General features: G+C 53.5%; 1 protein-coding gene across 1 annotated transcript; it reads right to left on the bottom strand.

Annotated features, from left to right (window-relative positions):
• Positions 1-6,597: 6,597 nt before the first annotated feature.
• On the bottom strand, positions 6,598-18,784 carry LOC116952469 (uncharacterized). Its single transcript, XM_032971847.2, has 7 exons — positions 18,760-18,784; positions 15,042-15,142; positions 12,230-12,286; positions 10,753-10,808; positions 10,223-10,392; positions 9,190-9,616; positions 6,598-8,667 (listed from the first exon to the last, which is right to left on the bottom strand). The coding sequence occupies exons 2-7, from the start codon at positions 15,100-15,102 to the stop codon at positions 8,488-8,490; spliced, it is 951 nt and encodes a 316-aa protein (XP_032827738.2). The 5' UTR covers positions 15,103-15,142; positions 18,760-18,784; the 3' UTR covers positions 6,598-8,487.
• Between the last annotated feature and the right edge of the window lie 5,071 nt (positions 18,785-23,855).

The following is a 23,855-nucleotide window of genomic DNA, read 5'->3' as shown; positions in this document are numbered from 1 at the left end:
AAATGAAAACACGAGCCTGTCACTCAACTCTTGTCGGCAGCCCAACTCAAAGCTAGTGGTAGAAATTCCGCATTGCCTTGACAGGTGCCAGATCCTTAAGTGGTATGCCCTTGACCTTTGGGTTAAACAAACAAAAAAATCTCCCAAAAATTAAAAAAAATCAGATTTAGAAATGAAATTTCGGACGATACAATAAATATTTTGGATTGATCTGAAAACCGGACGCGCCGTCACGAGCATGACCTCGCGTCCGTACTCTTCCCGCCAAAATATGTTGTCACGTGGTGTCGGGTGACATCACTTCTGTGAGCACGTGGACACGTTAATATGTAACGTAATCTAAACAATCCGAAAGTTGTAAAGATATTTAAAATTTCCACATAAGCTTTCGCGACGAATATTATGACCCATAAATTTTATTTCTGGGGCAGATCACTGCGAGAAAAATGTTACGAAACACATTCATACTCACGCGATATGGCCCAAAAATATTGTGAATCTGAAATTTCCCATAAAAATCTATTTTTTTTTTTTACTCATGCTTACGGAAAAAAATTCAACACATTCGTCCTCCCAACAGCCTCTCTCCGTCTCTCAGCCCTGCAACGAACACCTCCATAATGAAAATGTGGTCGTCGGTACGGTGTGGAACGGGATCGCGAGTGGCGATGGGGTCTTTCACAGCCTTGTAAACCAATATTACAATACGACGATGGCTTTTTATTGCCTAAAATTGTATAATCAGGGTCGTTTTTATACTGAACGTGTTGTACGCTGTGTGTATTTGAAACCGTGTGTTCTATACAACTATGTACTGTGGAATAATACGTACCCCGCCTATGGCCTCCTGTTGTGGCCAAAAGGGGCTTTAACATTTGAACGAAGCGACCTTTTCTACTTTACTGGGATGTACTCCTTGATATTTAACGTAGGCTGAGGACGTCGCGGCATAGCTTGTAGCGCTGTTCGCCGCTTGTTCACGGTTCGGATCAGCGGCCACCCTGGTTATCGCTGCGGTTTAAAGCGAACGCAAAACGCGGCATCTTACGCCACAGTGGAACAGGACGTCAGATGATCCGGCGACGTGATTCGCAGGAGCAGGACATCGTGCGCCGACCGTCACGCCGCCAAATTTTCCCAAATTTGATCAAGAGGAACGGTCCGCAAATTACTCAATTTGAACATGCACAGCGGCCGTTGCTCGCTGCTGTCAATACTTAGGACCCTCCTAAAAAACTCATGGAATTCAAGTGAAACTTCCGGGATGATCAAGTGTAACAATAAAATCAGTGGCGAGTGATATCCAAACCGGTCCTCGGCTTCCCCTGCACAAACCCCAACTGACCAACTCGTGGTGGTCTTCTTTCGTGTGGTGGGGAGTTGATCAACAACATTTATATTCGGGGTTGCCACGTATCCCGGGTTTGACTCGGCAGACTCTGGGAATCGGCATCCGTGTTCAGGTGGCGAACTGGAGTTTATTTGTCCCGACATCTGGTGGCACTGTGTTGGAAACCTTATGACGGTGACGCTTTCGCAGTGTCGGTAGACCTGGGCTGCCTGAGAAAATGTCTGTGGGTTTTGGTCTGCAATGGAGAGGGCGGTAGCTCTAATGCTCACGTCGAGGTTGGTGGGCGAGCCACTAGGCGGCTTTAACCCAATTCCCGTTCCGATGGCGTACGTGCACGTCATCAGTTTTTTCCTTCCGGTTACGTCCCGACGACATCATCGATGACGCCATCATCGATGACGCCATCGGAACGCAACAGGAAGGAAAAGTAAACTAACTTTAAATTTTGATTTAAAGCTTTCGTGACTGCAGGGATTCATATTCTTGGTTCTTTCGGTAAAGTCACGTAGAAGGGAAACAATAAAATAATAAAAATAATTTATTATATTCTTGGTTCTTTCGTTAAAGTCACGTAGAAGGGAAACAATAAAATAATAAATTATTTTTAATTTCGGTAAAGTCACGTAGAAGGGAAACAATAAAATATTTTTAATTTCGGTAAAGTCATAATAAAAAAATAATTTATTATTTTATTGTTTCCCTTCTACGTGACTTTACCGAAATTAAAAATAATTTATAATTTTATTGTTTCCCTTCTACGTGACTTTACCGCAAGAACCAAGAATATAAACTAACTTTATCGGTACCGAGGCTCCCACACAAGGCCATGCGGGGAGGGCGCGTGGCACAGTTTGGCTCCAGCTATCATAGGAGCGCGGCGCCACGGTTCTCTGCGGTGAGTAACAATGCCTTTTAAAAACGATGGCGTTACGCCCCTCTAAATTGACTAAAATAAAACTCCGTTGTCGCTGGCGCGTTCCGAGCTTCAGCGGTGAACGGGACACCTCAGCCTGCAACTTGCAGACGTTCTCGGGCCCGGGAAAGGGTTACGGAGCTGCGGCGGTGGACATGCGAACGACGCCGACGAGCAGATTCGAAGCGGGCAGCGGCGTGCCCGTGCGGTCCATGGCTTGAGACGAGCCAGCGTCTACCGCGCGACGTACCAGCATGGGGAAGTATGGCTATTGCGATTGACCGCGGCAGACTTTGGCGGGAGGTTTGGCTGTCAGCTCTGTTTGTAACAGCTTGGCAGAAGGAGTAAGGGAAGCGATAGCCATGCCGTGGGTGCCATCACGGCGGAATTGGCCATGGAATTTTTAGCGCACATCGATCTTTTAAACGTCGACGGTAACGTCCGACGGACGGGTTTGTCAGTCGCACTGTTTTACTATTTCCACACTGCTGTTCCCACGTTTTGTTTACGTTTGCGGGTTTTTAGTTTTTAAAATTCGGGTTGCGGTCCTTTCCCGCGGTTTGTTTGAATACGCGGTACGGGCAACGCAACAGCGTCACGTGTTTGCGATTGGTCGGAATGTGATCACGTGGGTTTGAGAATACCGTCACAAGGTAAAAGCAAACCCACGTGTTTTTTCTTGTTGTTGTTGTTGTTGTGACGTTTGACAACAATAATTGCCGACCACTCTTTTATAAGATCCGAACGGCACGCGCGGGAACTTTGTACGAACACCTTTTGAACGTGAAATAAAAAGTAATCTCTCTCAGGTAGTCGCGCGGACGTTAACAAAGTCGTGTTTGTTGTCCCCGATCATTCGCTGACATTTCTCCTTTGATGCCACAAGCCGCGCTGCGATATAAAATCGCGGCATTCCGTTTGTCCGTCAACTAAATTATACGAGAGCCTTTCAGAAGGTCCGAATCAAAAAAGTTACAGGAAGTGGACCTCCCCCACCCCCACCAGATGTTGGGCTAAAAAGTTGATTCTGCAGGTTTCGGGAAGGCCGCCGAAATTGTCGTGATCTAAACCTGGGGCGTTTGAGCGACATACCGGAGGGCCCTGTGACCTCCTCTCAGAAGACAATTCGAAACAATTCGAAACCTGTCGACACAGTAAACATGGGACGTTGGCCTCAGGCACGTACTAACTAACCCCTTGGCCCGATGATGGTACATTTACTGCACGTACCCACGACAGCGCTGATAGTGCCGCTGCATTTGCACGTACAGATGGAATATAACAAGAGGTTATATTATTTCCGTTTAAGGCAGTCTTATCCACACGCCTGTGTTCAATGCTTCCATAGACTTCAATGTTAAAAGTCTCCCATAGACTTCAGTGTTCAAGGCTCCCATAGACTTCAGTGTCAAATCCTCCCATAGACTTCAATGTTAAATCCTCCCATAGACTCCAATGTTAAATATTCCCAGACTTCAATGTTAAATCTTCCCTTAGGCTTCAATGTTAAATCCTCCCATAGATGTCAATGTCAAATCCTCGCATTGACTTCAATGTTAAATAATCCCATAGACTTCAATGTCAAATCTTCCCATAGGCTTCAATGTTAAATCCTCCCATAGACTTCAATGTTAAATATTCCCAGACTTCAATGTTAAATCTTCCCTTAGGCTTCAATGTTAAATCCTCCCATAGATGTCAATGTCAAATCCTCGCATAGACTTCAATGTTAAATAATCCCATAGACTTCAATGTCAAATCTTCCCATAGGCTTCAATGTCAAATCTTCCCATAGATTTCAATGTCAAATCCTCCCATAGACTTCAACGTCAAAGGCTATCAGAATGAGTTGCGAAGCTCTTGTTCACAGCTGTCCATGCGGGGCGTGTCACACCGTCAGCCGACACAGGGGGTGACACAGGGGGTAGCACTGCGCATACGCGGGAGGAGTCGCTCCTCGGCCTGGCATCGTCTCGTTCTCCTCCCCTTCTCCTCTTGCTGATGGAGTTCGCTCCAGGACACCGGTCCACCCATACGCGGCTCAGGCGGTTGTCCACCGCTGGATGGTTTTGCCTCTCTCGACTGCACGAGGCTGCAGCCCTCGGTCGTCGTTCTTCGTCGACGTTCACAGCGGCCGGGGTTTGTCGCCGAGAATCCTCGGCGAGCTCTCTTGACGCGGCGACTATAGCCGCGTTCAGGCGCCTCCCTCAGGGCGCTCCCAACCGCGGCTCACTCCCTCCCACAGCTACCCCCAGCTCCTCCCAGCCTCACCCCCTCCACCTCCCATTGACGTCTAGAGTTTTATATCGGGGCCTCTTCACGGCTCGGCTTCACGATCCGAGGCTCAGACTCAGGCTGTGAGGCTCCTACACCCAGACTCAGGCTGTGAGCCTCCTACACCCAGACTCAGACTGTGAGCCTCCTACACCCAGACTCAGCCTCAGACTGTGAGCCTCCTACACCCAGACTCAGGCTCAGACTGTGAGCCTCCTACACCCAGACTCAGACTGTGAGCCTCCTACACCCAGACTCAGACTATGAGCCTCCGACACCCAGACTCAGGCTGTGAGCCTCCTACACTCAGACTCAGACTGTAAGGCTCCTACACCTAGACTCAGACTCAGACTGTGAAGCTCCTACACCCAGACTCAGACTGTGAGCCTCCGACACCCAGACTCAGGCTCAGACTGTGAGCCTCCTACACCCAGACTCAGACTGTAAGCCTCCTACACCCAGACTCAGGCTGTGAGCCTCCTACACCCAGACTCAGACTGTGAGCCTCCGACACCCAGACTCAGGCTGTGAGCCTCCTACACCCAGACTCAGACTGTGAGCCTCCTACACCCAGGCTCAGACTGTGAGGCTCCTACACCCAGACTCAGACTGTGAGCCTCCTACACCCAGACTCAGACTGTGAGGCTCCTACACCCAGACTCAGACTGTGAGGCTCCTACACCCAGACTCAGACTGAGGCTCCTACACTCAGACTGTGAGGCTCCTACACCCAGACTCAGACTGTGAGCCTCCTACACCCAGACTCAGACTGTGAGCCTCCTACACCCAGACTCAGACTGTGAGGCTCCTACACCCAGACTCAGACTGTGAGCCTCCTACACCCAGACTCAGACTGTGAGCCTCCTACACCCAGACTCAGACTGTGAGCCTCCTACACCCAGACTCAGACTGTGAGGCTCCTACACCCAGACTCAGGCTGTGAGCCTCCTACACCCAGACTCAGACTGTGAGCCTCCTACACCCAGACTCAGACTGTGAGGCTCCTACACCCAGACTCAGACTGTGAGGCTCCTACACCCAGACTCAGACTGAGGCTCCTACACTCAGACTGTGAGGCTCCTACACCCAGACTCAGACTGTGAGGCTCCTACACCCAGACTCAGGCTCAGACTGTGAGGCTCCTACACCCAGACTCAGACTGTGAGGCTCCTACACCCAGACTCAGACTGTGAGCCTCCTACACACAGGCTCAGACTGTGAGCCTCCTACACCCAGACTCAGACTGTGAGGCTCCTACACCCAGACTCAGACTGTGAGGCTCCTACACCCAGACTCAGACTGTGAGCCTCCTACACCCAGACTCAGACTGTGAGGCTCCTACACTCAGACTGTGAGGCTCCTACACCCAGACTCAGACTGTGAGGCTCCTACACCCAGACTCAGACTGTGAGGCTCCTACACCCAGACTCAGACTGTGAGCCTCCTACATACAGGCTCAGGCTCAGACTGTGAGGCTCCTACACCCAGACTCAGACTGTGAGCCTCCTACACCCAGGCTCAGGCTCAGACTGTGAGCCTCCTACACCCAGACTCAGACTGTGAGCCTCCTACACCCAGACTCAGACTCAGACTGTGAGCCTCCTACACTCAGACTCAGACTGTGAGCCTCCTACACCCAGACTCAGACTGTGAGCCTCCTACACTCAGACTCAGACTGTGAGCCTCCTACACCCAGACTCAGACTGTGAGCCTCCTACACCCAGACTCAGACTGTGAACCTCCTACACCCAGGCTCAGGCTGTGAGTCGCTCGGTGGCTTCTAAAGGCGCAGGGGCGGCTCAGCCGTGTCCCTGGCTCAGGCTCAGCTATTGTGGGAATCCTGAGCGCCGTGGATCACTTGAGCAGAGCGGAGCCGGTTCCTTTGGGCTGTGAAGTGCAAATGGCACGGACCAAGATAGAAAATGCCAACGAGACTAAAGGAGAATCTATTGATTGGAAGGGTGAGGCGAGCCCAGAATCGTGGCAACTCATCAAACCACGACACCAGGATTATAATCTCCGCGTGACGAGCAACACCAAAATCATCACAACAGAACCATCGGTTGCAGGCTCAACAAGCCCAGACGTTTTTATGCAACGCACAAAGCACGCTGCACCTTGTTGCGGTACAACAAAGCTCTTGGCCTTAAGCGTCCCCCGCCCCCCACCAGCTCCTGAAGATCTGCATTACGCAGGTTATACATTGTCTCAAGTCACATTTGTTAGATGTATTGGTAATGTAAGACAACGTTACGATCTAGCTCTTGAGGAACTGGTGGGGTTTTTTTTCGCAGAATGATTACGGCCCGATAACTTTTTGTACACACGCAGTGCGGGTCGACGATTGCACGTTGTTCAGACGGCTATGGACGACATTGTTGGTTATAAACAATTTTTATTTTATTTTACCCGGTAAGGCCCACTGAGCTATATAGCTCCTTTTTCAGAAGCGACCTGGCCACACGTGATAGCTCAACGAAGTGGCTTATCGCGTGGAAATGTATAGCACCCAAAAATAAAAATCCACGCGACCACGGGGAGAACATGCAAACTCCAAATATACAGCAGCAAGCGTCAGGGTCGGAATCGAACGCCGCGACCTCCTGCATACCAGGCGAGGTAGTTAACATCTCGCCACCGTGGCTATGAGACGGGGAGGCTGACGGGTGATGAGGTGGAGAGGAGAGAGAATGAGAGCGGCGTTAATGAGCCCGCGAGACGGTGAATGTCGGGGTGATATACAGGGGTGCTTAAAAAAAATGTGAACACTTACATGGGACTGTCGTTTTTAATGGACGAACGGATAATGACACTGTAACATGACAACAAATGTAATGTTAATAGCTTCAAGTCAAAGAGTCTCCCACTTGCTCGTCATCGTTGTCAACACGTGGCCTGGAATCTTCTCCACGTGGTCCCCAGCGCCCGGTGGCAGCAGCACATATCACGTGGTGTTGTTGCAAATTCTCCGAAGTGTTCACATTTTTTTGAAGCACGCCCTGTATATCAACCCCTGCAGTGCACAGTACGTGGAAACGTTAGAGCAACGTCTCTGGACCCCGCTTTGGCCCAACGATTCCGACCACACACCAATGTCGGCTTAGCGTTACCGGGAAGGCAGAGGTGGTTAATGTGTGAGTAGCGTTGGGTAGGGTTACTTTTAAAAAGGAATCAATAGCTCATGGTTGTCCTCACATTAACCCACGTGATAAGACTCCACCATTAGCACCCCCGCCCCCGCCCCACCACCCGTCAATTGTTCTTTTGACTCATTTTAGAAACATTCTCAACGACGAACAACGATCACAAGTAATCAACCGGGACAAGCTTACCGGTAGTAATCCGACGACACGGTGAGAGTGGAGTCATCGTAAGGGGTTGCCGGCACGCGCCGGCCTGCTGGCAATCCGATTACAGCGGATGTGGAGTGTGGGTTACGGTGTGAGGACGGTGATGGTGATGGCGGTGGTGACGGTGGCATTGTTGATGGCAGTGGTGATTGTGATGGTGGTACTGGTGGCGGCGGCGATAGCAATTTGGATAACGATGGCCGTGTTGTCAGTGGCAGTGAGAGCGGTGGTGGTGGATGATGTGTTGGTAAGGTTGGCGGTGCTGGTGGTAGCGATAACAATTATAATAACGGTGGCGCTGGTGTTGGCAGTGAGAGCGGTGATGGTGGTGGTGATGATGCGTCAGCAGTGGTCTTGTTGGTGGTGCTGGTGGAGTTGGTTTTGCTGGTGGGTGGCGGTGTTGTTGGCGGCGTTGTTGGCAGTGGTCGTGTTGGTGGTGCTGGTGGCGGCGGCGATGGTGCTGGTGGTGGTGTCGGCAGGGGCAATGAAAGCGGTGATGGTGGAGTTGGTGGTGATGTGTCGATAGTGGTCATCATGATGCGTCGGTAGCGATCGTGTTAGCGGTGCTGGTGGTGCTGGTGGTGGTGGCGGTGGTGGCATCAGTAGTCGTAGGGGTGGCGACTGTGGGGGCCCCGGGCGGCATAGTAGGCGTCGTGCACGCCCTCTTGGTCGGCATTGTCCTGCCGGCGGAATCGCCCGTCCACCCACACGCCCGGCACCCCCAGCTCCTCCATCATGCGCATGTAGCGGTCCTGGTATTCGCGCATGCGCTCGTACTGCTGCTCGGTTGGAAGAGGGAGGGAGGGAGAGACGCAACAGCAGCAGGAATAATTAACAGCAGCCGGAATCACGACAACGGCAGCAGCAGCAGCAGGATCATCGACGGCAACTACAACCGCCGGTCGCCACGATTCGGCGATGAGAGCGCCGCCGCCGCCGCCGCCCGCCACCAGGCCCCTTGCACCACGATCGCCGAAGGTCACCGACTTTTCCCGGGGAGGCTCAACCGGACGCGCGCGTGAGATCCCCCGCGGAAGCTGTTGTTAACCGCGTGAGTATTTTTAGGGTCAATGCCGCCGGCAGTCTTAACCGGGGGCGGCCTTTACCGGATTCCAACCGCGAAAACCTCCGCGGTTAGGGGGCCCGGCCGGAGGCGCCGCCGCCCTGGGCCTTGTCGACCGCCGGGTTCTTTTTCCCCCGCCTTGTCCGGCGGAAGCCCCTCGCGCTCGTCCAGCGGCCTCGCACGCAAAAGGCCCCCGCGAGCCCCGTCCGTCCGTTGGCGACGCTCCGGTGCCACTCACCTGCTGCTGGTACTCGTGGTAGGGGTTGTAGCTGCGCGAGCTGGAGTACGGGTTGTACTCGTTGCTGTACGGGTCGCGGTGGTCTCCGTACGAGTCCTGGTGACCGCCATAGCCGTCCTGGTGACCTTCATGGGATTCCCGGTGACCCCCGTAGGGATCGTAGGACTCCTGCTGCCGCCGGCGCCTCTCCTCCTCCTCCTGTCGCTGCTGCTCCTCCTCCTCGGCGCGGGCGCGATCGTAGTGGCCGTAGTGGCCTCCGCCGCCGCCCCTGCGCGACTCGTCGTCATCGTCGGGCTCGCTGTAGTCCTGCCAGCGCTGCTGTCCCCTGTCTTGGCCGTCATCGTCGTCGTCGTCGTCTTCACGATGACCGCCGCCCCGCTCTTGCTCCTCTTCCTCCTCCTCCCTGCCCCCGTGCCTCTCGGGCTCACTGCAGCATCGGGGGAGGAGATCGAGAGGGACCAGGGTTGGGGTGTGAACTCGCTCTTGAATTTTTAAGCCTTTTCATTTTTTTTTAACAAGGTCCTCCATTAATTAGAAAATGCATTCGATGTAGTTTGCTGTGTCTCACTCCCCAATGTATTTTCCCTGGTAAATATCGATGCACTTTAAGGCCACGTGAAGTGTCGAAACACCCGCTGGCAGGAGGTCACGGGGACAGACCCAGCAGGGCCACACTGGCGAAATGTTAACTACCTCACCAGGTACACAGGAGGTCGTGGGTTTCATCCTGACCCTGACACCTGCTGTATATTTGGAGTTTGCGTTGTCTCACTCCCTATGGTCACGAGGGTTATTGTCCAGGTCCTCCGGTTTTCTCCTCCACATTTAGAAGAGTATTTGGCTGCTATAAATTCCCACGTGATAAGCCACCTCGTTGAGCTATCGTTTGTGATGGCGCTTCTGAAAAAAGAGCCACGCAGCTCAGTGGGGCCTTACCTGATGAAATAAAATAAACAAAATAGGCGGACAGAGATGACCCGCCGATGCATCACCACCTGTACTCCCCCCCCCCCCGCCCTCCCACTGTGCCAACCTGCTGTGCAGGCCTGGCTCCACCGGCTCGGCCTGACCCACGGGGTAGAACTCGGGCGCCAGGACCCCGTCCATCTCCGGCGGGGCCTGTGGGGGATCTCCCCCGGCCCCCTCCGTGTCCGAGGCCGCCTCCTCCTCCGCCGGCTGCCTCTTCATGCGCTGCAGGCCAAGCTGACGAGACGAGAGTGGCGGCGGGCCCGTCGCTATCGGCATCGGAATATTTCCTTATACTGGAGGAATCAGATGAGCTATAAAGCTCTTTTTTCGCAGGTGTCCAGCCAGGGGCAGCAACAACGAGGCCCCGGCGCATCACTTTTAATTCTTAAACTCAGAGTTAATAATGTGATGCACTCCTGGTTAATATTGTAAGCTGCGAAGTATAATTCACTTTTGGGGGTTTTATTCTTATTTATTTTCACGCATCTCCCCACGATTCTTTGGCACCTTTTCAGCTTGCCGATGTCGCACGCTTCTATGATGTTAACAGAAAACTTTTGGTGAAGTTGATGAAATCTGAAAAGGTCGGCTCACCTCCTTTCCCTGCGGGGTCAGCAGTTGACGGAGCGCGTTCTTCGGACGTGCAGCTGCTGCAATCAGAACACGCGTCAACAACAACAATGACAACAATGACAACAACAGTGTCAGCTCGTAACGTCAAACAGTGGTCACTCACTCTCTGAGCGCGTGGCTGTGTGGGTGGGGTGGGGTGGGTGGGGTGCGTGGGGTGCGTGGGGTGGGTGGGGTGCGTGGGGTGGGTGGGTGGGTGGGGTGGGTGGGGTGGGTGGGGTGCGTGGGGTGGGTGGGGTGCGTGGGGTGGGTGGGGTGGGTGGGGTGCGTGGGGTGGGTGGGGTGGGTGGGGTGCGTGGGGTGCGTGGGGTGGGTGGGGTGCGTGGGGTGGGTGGGGTGCGTGAGGTGGGTGGGGTGGGTGGGGTGGGATGGGGTGGGTGGGGTGCGTGGGGTGGGTGGGGTGGGGTGGGGTGGGTGGGGTGCGTGGGGTGGGTGGGGTGCGTGGGGTGGGTGGGGTGGGTGGGGTGGGTGGGGTGCGTGGGGTTCGTGGGGTGGGTGGGGTTGGTGGGTGGGTTGGGTGCGTGGAGTGGGTGGGGTGCGCGGGTGGGTTGGTGGGTGGGGTGCGCGGGTGGGTTGGTGGGTGAGTGTGTGGGCGAGTGCATGGGTAGGTGGGAGTAGTGGTTAGCGCGCTGCGCTACGAACCCGGCAGCGCCAGTTTCGATTCTTGCTCACGGTCAACACCAGTGACGGTTATGTGAACCGGTCCTGGGCCTCCCCTAGGTCGACTCAGCCTCAAATGAGTACCCGGTGCGGTGTGTAAAGATCGCCACTAAGGAAACAAGGGCGGCCGTGCCGGCCTTTGAAGGACCTCGCTGACAGCACTTGCCCCTACATTCTGTTAAGGCTATATGGGGGATCTTTGTTTTTGTCGGTGGGTGTGTGTGCATGGGTTGGAACGTGGTTGGATGGGTGCATGGGTTGGTGCGTGGGTAAGTGTGGGTGCGTGGGTGTGTGGATGGGTGTGATTGCATGGGTTGGTGTGTGGGTGCCTGTGGGTGGGCACGTCAGTGTGCGGGTGGGTGTGGGTGAGTGTGCGGGTGGGTGTGTGTGTGCATCAGCCAGTCATCTCAGTCATCTCAGTCAGTCGACCCGTGGCACCTGGGTCTGCCCCGTGACCTCCTGCCAGCGGGCGTTCGACACTTTCACGTGGCCTCAAGGTGCACATGGCCTGGCACAAGCGTCGTGGTGACGTCACCGCCACTGAGTGGCGAATGGCGGTTGTTGTTGTTGTTGTTGTGTGTGGGTGGGTGCGTGGGTGGGTATGCGGGTTGGTGTGTGTGCGGGTGTGCGGGTTGGTGCGTGGGTGGGTGCGTGCGTGGTTGGGTCTCAAATTCACCCAGCTCTGAGACAAACCAACCGAACGGCTAAGTCACGAACGGCCGAACCCCTCCCTAACAGTTGCCCTCCGCTGGCCGCAGGGGAAGCGAGAGTGGGGACCTGCCTTTGCGCGCCGCCCCGTGCTGGCGTCGTGGCAGCGGTGCCCCCTGCACGAACTCCGCTGCAACAGAGATGCGGAGGGCACGGTTCGATTCACGATCACGGTCACGGGACTAACGAGCGGAGAGTTCATCGGGCGCATTTCCCGGTCGTTCGCGTCACTTCGTGTTAAGGCGGTGCGGCGCCGCCAACGCTTGCTCACGCCACTGCTGGCGGGATGATCTCCGCTAGAGGGGGGGGGGGGGGGGTTCTAGAAGGAAGGATGGCAAGACAAGAAACAGGATATGAACCTGAAACGTCGGAAAAATACAGCAAGAAGGGAAGCTGGAGATGCTTGCTGGGCAAGGGGGAGGGGGGAGCTGAATCGGAACGTCACCATCTGTGGGATGAGTGGAACTCGGTAGATTGACTCCGGCCGGGTGCGGATTTATTGAGCATCACGCTCCGTGGGAGGATGCCAATGATGGCAGCGATGGCGATGATGATGCTGATGCAAATGTATGATAAGAGTGATACGGACGAGGATGAATGTGATGACGCTGATCATCGCTGCTACTGCCATTATGAATCGACCCTCCAGGGCGCTTGAATGGAGTTCCACTTTGCAGGAAGTCAACAGTGATCTTCTTATGGACGCACTGATCCCCACCGCCATATGAACGTGGACTTTCCCCCACAGGCTCACGTTGACGGACGGAGGTGAGCACTGCCCCCACGCTTATTTGAGAAGATAGAGAGCCGTGGTTCTTAACCTTTACGGCAGCTGTGCACTCCTTTGGTAAAAAAAAAACTTACAATGTTCATAAATACATCGGGGTTTGATGAAACAAAGTAAGTTTGCACTGACGTGCCCGTGCTTATTTTGTGTTTCGATGATTTACTTTAATAAAATATATATCTGTCCACGTCTCGCAACCCTCCAGAAAGGGCATCTCGCACTCCACGGTTAGAGAGTGAGTGAAGGCGCTGGCAATTCCACATTCCTATTGAGAGAGCCAGTCACACACACAACAACAACAACAACAACATTATTATTTTAACCCGAGCCTGATATATGGAGCCACACTGAATGGAATTTATTACAATTGTTGGACACAGTCGGAGGGGGAGGGAATGTGAAGGGGTTTGGCATTGGGGTAGAGTGGAGAGGGAGGCGAGGCCTTGTTACGTAACTTGGCCGGTGTAACAGAGGGCCCCTCTGTGCGTTCGAAAAGTCCACGACCGGACAAAGAGAGAGGGGGGTGCCGCTACAGGAAAGGAATACCAGCGCTGTGAAAATACTTTGTAAAAAATAAATAAACCTACCGTCGTAGTGATAAACAAACCTAACGACGTATAATGGCGGGTGTTTGGAATAATATTCGTCGTGTGAAGACCGTGGAAAAAACAACCTGGACAAGCCACACACTCAGCACACCTGGCCTCCCAGAGCTGTCCACGTGTCGCTACAGCTGGAGAATCACTCACAGGGAGAGGGGGGGGGAGCGGTTGTCCTCGTGGTTGTGAGCTGTGAGTGGAGTGAGGAGCCAGACGGAGAGTTCTTCCAGACTGGGATGACAGCCTCGGGACATCGATGATGACGATGGTGGTGATGATGATGGTGGTGGTGATGGCGATAGTGGTGATGATGTTGGTGGTTGTGACGATGATGAAGATAGTGGTGGTGATGACGATGGTGGTTGTGATGATGATGACGGTGGTGGTGGTGACGTTGGTGGTTGTGATGATGATTACGGTGATGGTGGTGATGACGATGGTGGTTGTGATGATGATGACGGTGGTGGTGGTGATGATGTTGGTGGTTGTGATGATGATGACGGTGGTGATGACGATGGTGGTTGTGATGATGACGGTGGTGGTGATGACGTTGGTGGTTGTGATGATGACGATGGTGGTGATGATGACGATGGTGATGATGATGATGGTGGTTGTGATGATGATGACGATGGTGGTGGTGATGGTGATGATGTCGGTGGTGGTGATGGTGATGATGTCGGTGGTGATGATGTCGGTGGTTGTGATGATGTTGGTGGTTGTGATGATATTGGTGGTTGTGATGATGGTGGTTGTAATGATGTTGGTGGTTGTGATGATGACGATGGTGGTGATGAAGATGACGATGATGGCGATGATGGTTGTGATGATGATGACCATGATGGCGATGATGGTTGTGATGATGATGACGATGGTGGTTGTGATGATGACGGTGGTGGTGATGATATTGGTGGTTGTGATGATGACGATGGTGGTGATGAAGATGACGATGGTGGTGGTGATGATGACGTACCACGTGCACTTCAAGGGAGCCACGTAGAGAAATAACCACAGCTTGGACAAAAGGCCGCTCATGACTCCGTGTGTGTGTCAGCGCACAGACACGTATGTCACCCCGCGTACGCGGCTCGCACGCATGTGGAAGCACTCAGCCCACGATTCTCCGCAACAAATTTCCCTGTCCAATGTAAGCAGAGGGAGTTGATTTATATATTTACGCGAAAAAAGGCTCTGTCTGCTCAATGTCCCCGGTGGCAAAAATTAGTCGCTGTTTTCAGACTCAAAAAGGGGGGCTCGCTTTGGGTTCAGTGTGTCACTTGTATATGGCCTGCAGCCGGGCGATGTTGAACGAAACTCTGTTTGTGTACAATATCACGTAATTATTGACTTTATTTTTTTATTCGGTGTCTGTAAAAGTTTGCACTCGAACGACGTGTCCACCCTTTAAAACAGAAACTTGTGGGCCGATGACAACCCCCCCCCCTGCCCCCCATCTCTCCCTGTCCTCCCCCTCCCCCCAACGTTTTGGCTGCGCCACTGACCAGGGATCATCGTGGAGAAGAGCACCAGGAAGGCGACGAGGATCACCGACGGCACCTCCATTGTCAGCCGGCCGGTGACGCTGGAACCTTGGCGATCGTACCTGCGGTGAACAACGTCCACTTGCTGCTACATCGTCCACTTGCTGCCACATCGTCGCTCGCTCGGTCGACAATCTGCCCAGCCATGGGCGCGATCATTCGGCCATGGGCGGAGTTGGGGGGAAGGGGGGGGGGCACGGGGGGGGGTAAGGGACCCACTCCCCCCAAACTGGGCACATTTCTAAATTTATTTTCAGTAGTTTACAATTAAGGTTAAAAATGTTAATTATACACACCCGTAATATAGAAGTCAAATTTTGCCGACGCCAACCGCTAACCCTGATCATTATTTCGTCCTTCCCCTGCACCTCCGATAGGCACGGTTGGCTACGTACGGTGCGAAAGAAGTTCAACATACTCGACATACATTCAACCAATGAACAAACGACTGCCCCCAACGGTTCAACCAATCACCAACCAACCAATTGCCGACCGCGTGCTCGAATGAATCAATCTATCACCAGGCCCTAAATCATTCAACCAACCGCAACCCGCGAGCTCAATCATTCACCTACCCAATCGCCAATAATTATTCAGTCGATCCACCATTCGCTATTCCCCCCCCACCCCTCCCCCAAATCGATTCAGCCAATTACCACGTACCCCTTTGTTTAAAGTGCGCCACGGTTGGCGGTGCGGGTTGTGTTCTCGTCACGCCTCGTGCACCGCTCATTGTCCACGTGTTCCCCCCCCCCACGCTCCCCTCCCCTCCCCACGTGGGAAGAAGTCCCGGTGCGGACTACCATCGCTCCCTGCCGCTGGGATAGCGCCAAGCCAGCAAGGTTCCGACCGTGGGATCTTGAAATCGGAGTTTTTGGCTCGATACATTCTCATCATCATGATCATGAAATGAATACCAACTCTAGCATCGGTTGTCTTATGGCAACCGGACTGGTCCACGCCATAGGAATGTGGAATTTCCACCATCACGTGCGGTGACGAGGGGCCCACCGCACGTGATGGAATCCTGCTCGGCATTCGGTTTTTGGTTACGCTTACAATCGTGGCAGGGGGGAGTGGGGGGCAGATCCAGGTGCCACGAATTGGTTGAAATATTCAAACGCTTGTACCAGATTTGTCGTTGGCGCCGTGTTAACGGTGACGTCTGAACATCCGAAGTCAAACCGGGAGAGAGAAGCCCACACTCGCCAGACGAGGCTCCCCAGTACAATGCAAGCAGGGGGTGCCCTGGTCGCTCGCTGGTGGCCAACGCTGCGAGTTTTGGGGGGCTGGGGAGGGCGCTTGACAACCACCATGAGATTATAACGTGGGGGCCTTTTTTTGCCAGTATCAAAGTATGAAACGAAACGGCGTATGGAAATTTACAGCGCCCAAACGCTCTAAACACGTGTTTCTAATATTGTCTCTACACCGCCTCTTACATCATATGTACCTACATAACACTGTGCCAAAGTCAAGTCTGCAATTCTATGTAAATCTAATGGGTCTGTGTAGAAGCCAGCGAGGTTTATATACAAATCTGTGTTACATCGACAGCCCTCTGCGCAAGTCCATCGGCTCCCTTGCTTACATCTCATCAAATCTCCAGGTATGAAAAAGTAAGAATAATAGATGTTACCCTTTCTGGCAATAAAACAGGTGTTAAGATGTTAAAACACAAAACAGAAACTTTTTTCGCGAGGAATCAAGCGTAAAACAACACCAACACCGCCGCCGCCGCTTGTTTTCAATGATGCGACTCGTCAAGACGAGCCGCGATTTCCGAACCCCTCGGCACGACCATGCGAGACAAAATCAAATATTGGTGGGGCCCCCACCTGACCGATGGCCGCACCCCTTGAGCTGATGAATTATAATGTCACTACTACGTGGAGCGCGCGATTTGCATGCTCCACGTTGTCTGCAGAGACGGGGAGGGAGGCAGAGCGATTGTCTGGTGCCGACGAAGCGATGCGAGCCGTGAGCTTTTGGGGAAGGCTCGGGAACTCTGTGACTAAAAATGTTCCAAATGCCAAAAGTATTTTTCCGTAACCCCCCCCGCTCCGACCCCCACCTCGGCACGGATGGATGTCTCCATCCGTGCTGAGGTGATCTGGGGCGAGAGCGGACTGTCTGTTTCCTCTCCTCATCCACCACCACCACGACCACTACCACACTGTTCAAGCAGACCCACACTCAAGTCACACCACCACCACTACCACCACACTGTGCTCAAGCAGGCCCACACTCAAGTCACACCACCACCACCACTACCACGACAATACTCGCTGACTCACTGACCCACCCACCAACTCACCCACGCCGCACGCACTCACATCGCACACTCACACTCACTCACATCGCACACACACTCACATCGCACACTCACACTCACTCACACACTCACATCGCACACACACTCACACACTCACATCGCACACTCACACTCACTCACACACTCACATCGCACACACACTCACACACTCACATCGCACACTCACACTCACTCACACACTCACATCGCACACTCACTCACACACTCACACACTCACATCGCACACTCACTCACACACTCACACACTCACATCGCACACTCACTCACACAATCACCCGCTCACTCACCCGCCCACTCACCCACACACTCACCCGCCCACTCACCCACACACTCACCCACACACTCACCCACACACTCACCCACACACTCACTCACACAATCACCCACACAATCACCCGCTCACTCACCCGCCCACTCACCCACACACTCACCCGCCCACTCACCCACACACTCACCCACACACTCACCCACACACTCACCCACACACTCACCCACACAATCACCCGCTCACTCACCCGCCTACTCACCCGCCGACTCGCCCACTCTCTCGCCAACACACCCGCCCACTCACCCATACACTCACCCGCCCACTCACCCACACACTCACCCGCCCACTCACCCATACACTCACCCGCCCACTCACCCATACACTCACCCGCCCACTCACCCACACACTCACCCGCCCACTCACCCATACACTCACCCGCCCACTCACCCACACACTCACCCGCCCACTCACCCGCCCACTCACCCGCCCACTCACCCATACACTCACCCACACACTCACCCACACACTCACCCACACACTCACCCGCCCACTCACCCACACACTCACCCGCCCACTCACCCGCCCACTCACCCACACACTCACCCGCCCACTCACCCGCCCACTCACCCACACACTCACCCGCCCACTCACCCACACACTCACCCGCCCACTCACCCACACACTCACCCGCCCACTCACCCACACACTCACCCACACACACACCCACACACTCACCCACACACTCACCCACACACTCACCCGCCCACTCACCCACACACTCACCCACACACTCACCCACACACTCACCCACACACTCACCCACACACTCACCCACACACTCACCCGCCCACTCACCGCACTGTGGACCACAATCCAACGTCGCTTTCTGCTCTTTCCCTCGCACTGCTCAAAATGTAAAAATTCCCTCCCGTCATCAAAATTTCCCCTCCTCCTCCCCCAAAATCTCAACAATCTTTTGTTCGGTTTAAGAAACTTTACTTGCTCCTTTTTTTGTTGTTTTAACAAACACAACCCACTTAAACAAAAAGTATACAAAGGTGAAGTTTACTGCTGACCAGCTCAGCGTCGTTGGGTTCCTCTTGGGGGCCTTCTTGTGCTCAACAATCGTGGATTATAAAACACGTAACAAAGACAAAGATCCCCCGCAATGACACAACAGACTGTAAGGGCAAGTGCTGTTCGCGAGAGACCTATGAAGGCCGGCACGGCACACGAGGGTGTGGATGGCCAACACCACGCTCGGTCGCCTTTGTCTCCCTAGTGGCGATGTTTTTACGCACCGCACCAGGTACTCATTTGAGGCTGAGTCGATCTAGCGGAGGCCCAGGACCGGTTCAGAAAATGCTCACTGGTTATATTGGCCGCGAGCGGGAATCGAATTGGGGTCACCGTGGTTCGTAGCGCAGCGCAGCGCTAACCGCTGCACCACCGCTCCTCCCACTCACACAACCCAGAACCCCCCCCCCCCCTCCATCACGGCACGCATGAAAATCGCCGTGAAAATTGGAAAAATGCGAGCGTGCAAGGAGGAGGATGGGCAGAGCGCTGGGGGGATGGATGGGCTTTGATCAGAACGGGATAAGAGAGGTCTGGGGAGATCGGGGGTAGGGGAGGAGATGAGGAGGGGGATATTGGGGATGGCGTGGGACGAGGAGGAGCAAGATGAGACTTGAAAGGGTTTTTGGTCTTCCCGGCTCTGGCTACCGTCATGTGGGAAGCAGACAGAGATGAGGTGTGGGCGGGTGGCAGGGCATTGCTGGCTACAGCCAGCGTCCCAACAGTCTATGTAGACTGTACAGTATACAATACATAGACTGTATAGCATATACTGTGTAGTATATATGTAGACTGTATAGCCAACTCTCACACGACTGCAATACACCAATCCGATTGTTATTTATCCACAATGGACACACGCACACACACTATATAAAACTCAACATATATATCAAATAACTCTGTGCCCTACAAAGGACATCGGCGACGTTTCGGGCAATGCCCCTTCCTCGTAGCACAACATGCACGTGCTTCACAGCACATCGACCCTTGTATTTAAACGTCGCCTATTGCTGGATACGCGTTTGCTTTGACACGGCACTAGATGCAGCTGTCGTATGCTATGAAGAGGGGTTATTGTCCGAGACATCGCCTGTTGTATACTTTTACTTGTAAGGCCACAGCGTTGTTGACGAATGTGTTGAGTTTTGTTTGTTATTGTTAGTTGTGTACTACCGGCAAAGCAGCAGTAGAATCGCCACCAGATAGTTTGTTAAAAGTTGCAATATTAAGTTTGGTTTTGTGTGTGTCCCCGTCTGTGCCTGTGTCTTCGTGTGTCCCTCTGTTGTCTCCATGTCTCTCTGTGGGTGTCTCTGTGTCTCCCTCTGCTGTCTCCATGTCTCTCTGTGGGTGTCTCTGTGTCTGTGTCTCCCTCTGTGTATCTATGTCTCTCTGTGGGTGTCTCTGTGTCTGTGTCTCCGTGTCTCTCTGTGGGTGTCTCTGTGTCTGTCTCCCTCTGCTGTCTCCATGTCTCTCTGGGGGTGTCTCTGTGTCTGTGTCTCTCTGTGGGTGTCTCTGTGTCTCTCTGTGGGTGTCGTCTCTGTGTCTGTGTCTCCCTCTGCTGTCTCCATGTCTCTCTGTGGGTGTCTTTGTGTCTGGTGTCTCCCTCTGTGTCTCCATGTCTCTCTGTGGGTGTCTCCGTGTATCCCTTTGCTGTCTCCATGTCTCTCTGTGGGTGTCTCTGTGTCTCCCTCTGTGTCTCCATGTCTCTCTGTGGGTGTCTTTGTGTCTGTGTCTCCCTCTGTGTCTCCATGTCTCTCTGTGGGTGTCTCTGTGGGTGTCTCCGTGTCTTTTTCTGTGTCTCCATGTCTCTCTGTGGGTGTCTTTGTGTCTGTGTCTCCCTCTGTGTCTCCATATCTCTCTGTGGGTGTCTCTGTGTCCGTGTCTCCCTCTGCTGTCTCCATGTCTCTCTGTGGGTGTCTTTGTGTCTGTGTCTCCCTCTGTGTCTCCATGTCTCTCTGTGGGTGTCTCTGTGGGTGTCTCCGTGTCTCCCTCTGTGTCTCCATGTCTCTCTGTGGGTGTCTTTGTGTCTGTGTCTGTGTCTCCCTCTGCTGTCTCCATGTCTCTCTGTGGGTGTCTCTGTGTCTCCCTCTGTGTCTCCATGTCTCTCTGTGGGTGTCTTTGTGTCTGTGTCTCCCTCTGTGTCTCCATGTCTCTCTGTGGGTGTCTCTGTGGGTGTCTCCGTGTCTCCCTCTGTGTCTCCATGTCTCTCTGTGGGTGTCTTTGTGTCTGTGTCTCCCTCTGCTGTCTCCATGTCTCTCTGTGGGTGTCTTTGTGTCTGTGTCTCCCTCTGTGTCTCCATATCTCTCTGTGGGTGTCTCTGTGTCCGTGTCTCCCTCTGCTGTCTCCATGTCTCTCTGTGGGTGTCTTTGTGTCTGTGTCTCCCTCTGTGTCTCCATGTCTCTCTGTGGGTGTCTCCGTGTCTCCATCTGTGTCTCCATGTCTCTCTGTGGGTGTCTTTGTGTCTGTGTCTCCCTCTGCTGTCTCCATGTCTCTCTTTGGGTGTCTTTGTGTCTGTGTTTCCGTGTCTAACTAACTAACTAACGAGTCGGCCCAACTCACCCTCAAATTAATCGGTTCAAAACGGTTCTATGCAACAAATGAACCGGTTTGAACCGCTTACATGCAACAAATTAACCAGAACCGAACCATTTTAACATGTGCCGAACCGTAATTCTTTCAATCGGTTTTAGGTTTCGACCGGAAACGAATCAGAAATAACGATGGTGACCGCGTAACCATTAAATCATGACAATGATGTGTCATTACGATGATGATGATGTTTGTGTATAACTTCTGTATAGTGATGATGATGATTGTGCCACTCCAATGGGTAATGATGAGTGTAGTACACCTTCGAAATGATGATGAATGTGCCATGTATATAAGATGGCGATGATGATCAGTGGAGTTGATCATCAACTTTTTAGCCAGCAGATGAAACTAATAAAAAACGAGACTGGCGAATTCTGGAGGGCGACCTGGGTTACACCATAAAGGACACGTGAGAACACGCAACGATTTGTTTTTAAAACATTTCAACGCAACAAATCTGGACCAAGTTTGACAATGATTTTACAAGTGCGTGGAAGGCTGAAATGTGACGCCGGTGAAATTTGCACTTCGCAATTTCAGACGAACATTCGAATCACACGCGTGGAGCTAGACGTGAGCGGCTTCGATTCGAACAGTGACTCGTGGAACTCACATGACATGATTCGTATCAGCGACTTGTGTGGGATCATGATTATAGTGATGGTGGTGGTGATGATGATGGTGGTGATTATAGTGATGGTGGTGATGGTGGTGATTGCGGAGCGGTAGTGTAGCGGTTAGCGGGTTGTGCTACGAACCCGGCGAACCGAGTTTGATTCCCGCTCACGGAAACCAACACCAGTGATGGTTATGTGAACCGGTCCTGGGCCTCCCCTAGGTCGACTCAGCCTCAAATGAGTACCTGGCGTATGAACATCGGGAGACGAAGGCGACCGGGCGTGGTGCTGGCCGGGCACCTTCATAGGTGATCGCTAACAGCACTTGCCCGAATCGTCTGTTAAGGCTATACGGGGGGATCTTTGGTGGCGGCAATGGTGATGATGGTGACGGTGCTGAGCGAGCCGTGAAGGCGGAGTGACCGCGGCAGGTGAAGAAAGAGACGACGACTTTACCAGAGGCCCGCGGTCGTTCCGAGCTCCCGCAGATCAAGGTCCGAGTTCGAGTCCGGGTCAGTGGTGGGAGACCGCGTGGGTGAGTTCGTGGGTGAGTTCGTGGGTGAGTGCGTGGGTGAGTGCGTGCGTCGGTCGAGGTGAGAGAGACGGAGAGACGCGGCGGAAAGTGAGAGCTGTCAGCCCCGGGTGGGTTAAAGTACTTGTCGACTGCAGCCCCCCCCTTACCCCCCCCCCCCCCACCATTCTCTCTCCCCTCCCCTCCCTTCTCTCCTCCCCTCTCTCCTCCACCCTCTCTCTTTTTTTACGATCAGAGGAAACAAGAAGATGCTCGGTGTAGTCGGCACTTTGCTTCGTTCATCATTTCGTTTTTTAGTTGTTTTCAATGCTTTGCTTTATGTAACCCCCCTCCTTTTTTAATGAAAGATTTCACAAAAGACTTCACGCTCTCTCTCTTCCTTCTTACCCCTTCCCTCTCTCTACCCCCTCTCTCTCTACCCCCTCTCTCTCTACCCCCTCTCTCTCTCTACCCCCTCTCTCTCTACCCCCTCTCTCTCTCTACCCCCTCTCTCTCTACCCCCTTCTCTCTCTCTACCCCTTCTCTCTCTACCTTCCCTCTCTCTACCCCCTCTCTCTCTACCTTCTCTCTCTCTACCCCCTCTCTCTCTATCCCCCTCTCTCTCTATCCCCCTCTCTCTCTACCCCTCTCTCTCTACCTTCCCTCTCTCTACCCCCTCTCTCTCTCTCTACCCCCTCTCTCTCTACCCCCTCTCTCTCTATCCCCCTCTCTCTCTATCCCCCTCTCTCTCTGCCCCCTCTCTCTCTCTCTACCCCCTCTCTCTCTACCCCTCTCTCTCTACCCCCTCTCTCTCTACCCCCTCTCTCTCTCTACCCCCTCTCTCTCTACCCTCTCTCTCTACCCCCTCTTTGTCTACCCCCCTCTCTCTCCTACCCCCTCTCTCTCTACCCCCTCTCTCTCTACCCCCTCTCTCTCTATCCCCCTCTCTCTCTATCCCCCTCTCTCTCTGCCCCCTCTCTCTCTACCCCCTCTCTCTCTCTACCCCTCTCTCTCTACCCCCTCTCCTCCCTCTCTCTCTCTACCCCCTCTCTCTCTCTACCCCTCTCTCTCTACCCCCTCTCTCTCTACCCCCTCTCTCTCTACCCCCTCTCTCTCTACCCCTCTCTCTCTACTCCCCCTCTCTCTCTACCCCCTCTCTCTCTACCCCCTCTCTCTCTACCCCCTCTCTCTCTACCCCCTCTCTCTACCCCCTCCCTCTCTACTCCCTCTCTCTACCCCCTCTCTTCTACCCCTCTCTCCTCTACCCCCTCTCTCTCTACCCCCTCTCTCTCTACCCCCTCTCTCTCTACCCCCTCTCTTTCTACCCCCTCTTTCTCTACCCCCTCTCTCTACCCCCCCCTCTCTCTCTACC

The sequence above is a fragment of the Petromyzon marinus genome, chromosome 47 (assembly GCF_048934315.1).
Source record: "Petromyzon marinus isolate PM22_M1 ecotype Great Lakes invasive population chromosome 47, UKy_Petmar_22M1.pri1.0, whole genome shotgun sequence".
Lineage (NCBI taxonomy): Eukaryota > Metazoa > Chordata > Hyperoartia > Petromyzontiformes > Petromyzontidae > Petromyzon > Petromyzon marinus.
Note: the sequence above shows the minus strand (reverse complement) of the source record. Positions and strands in the feature narration are given on the sequence as shown.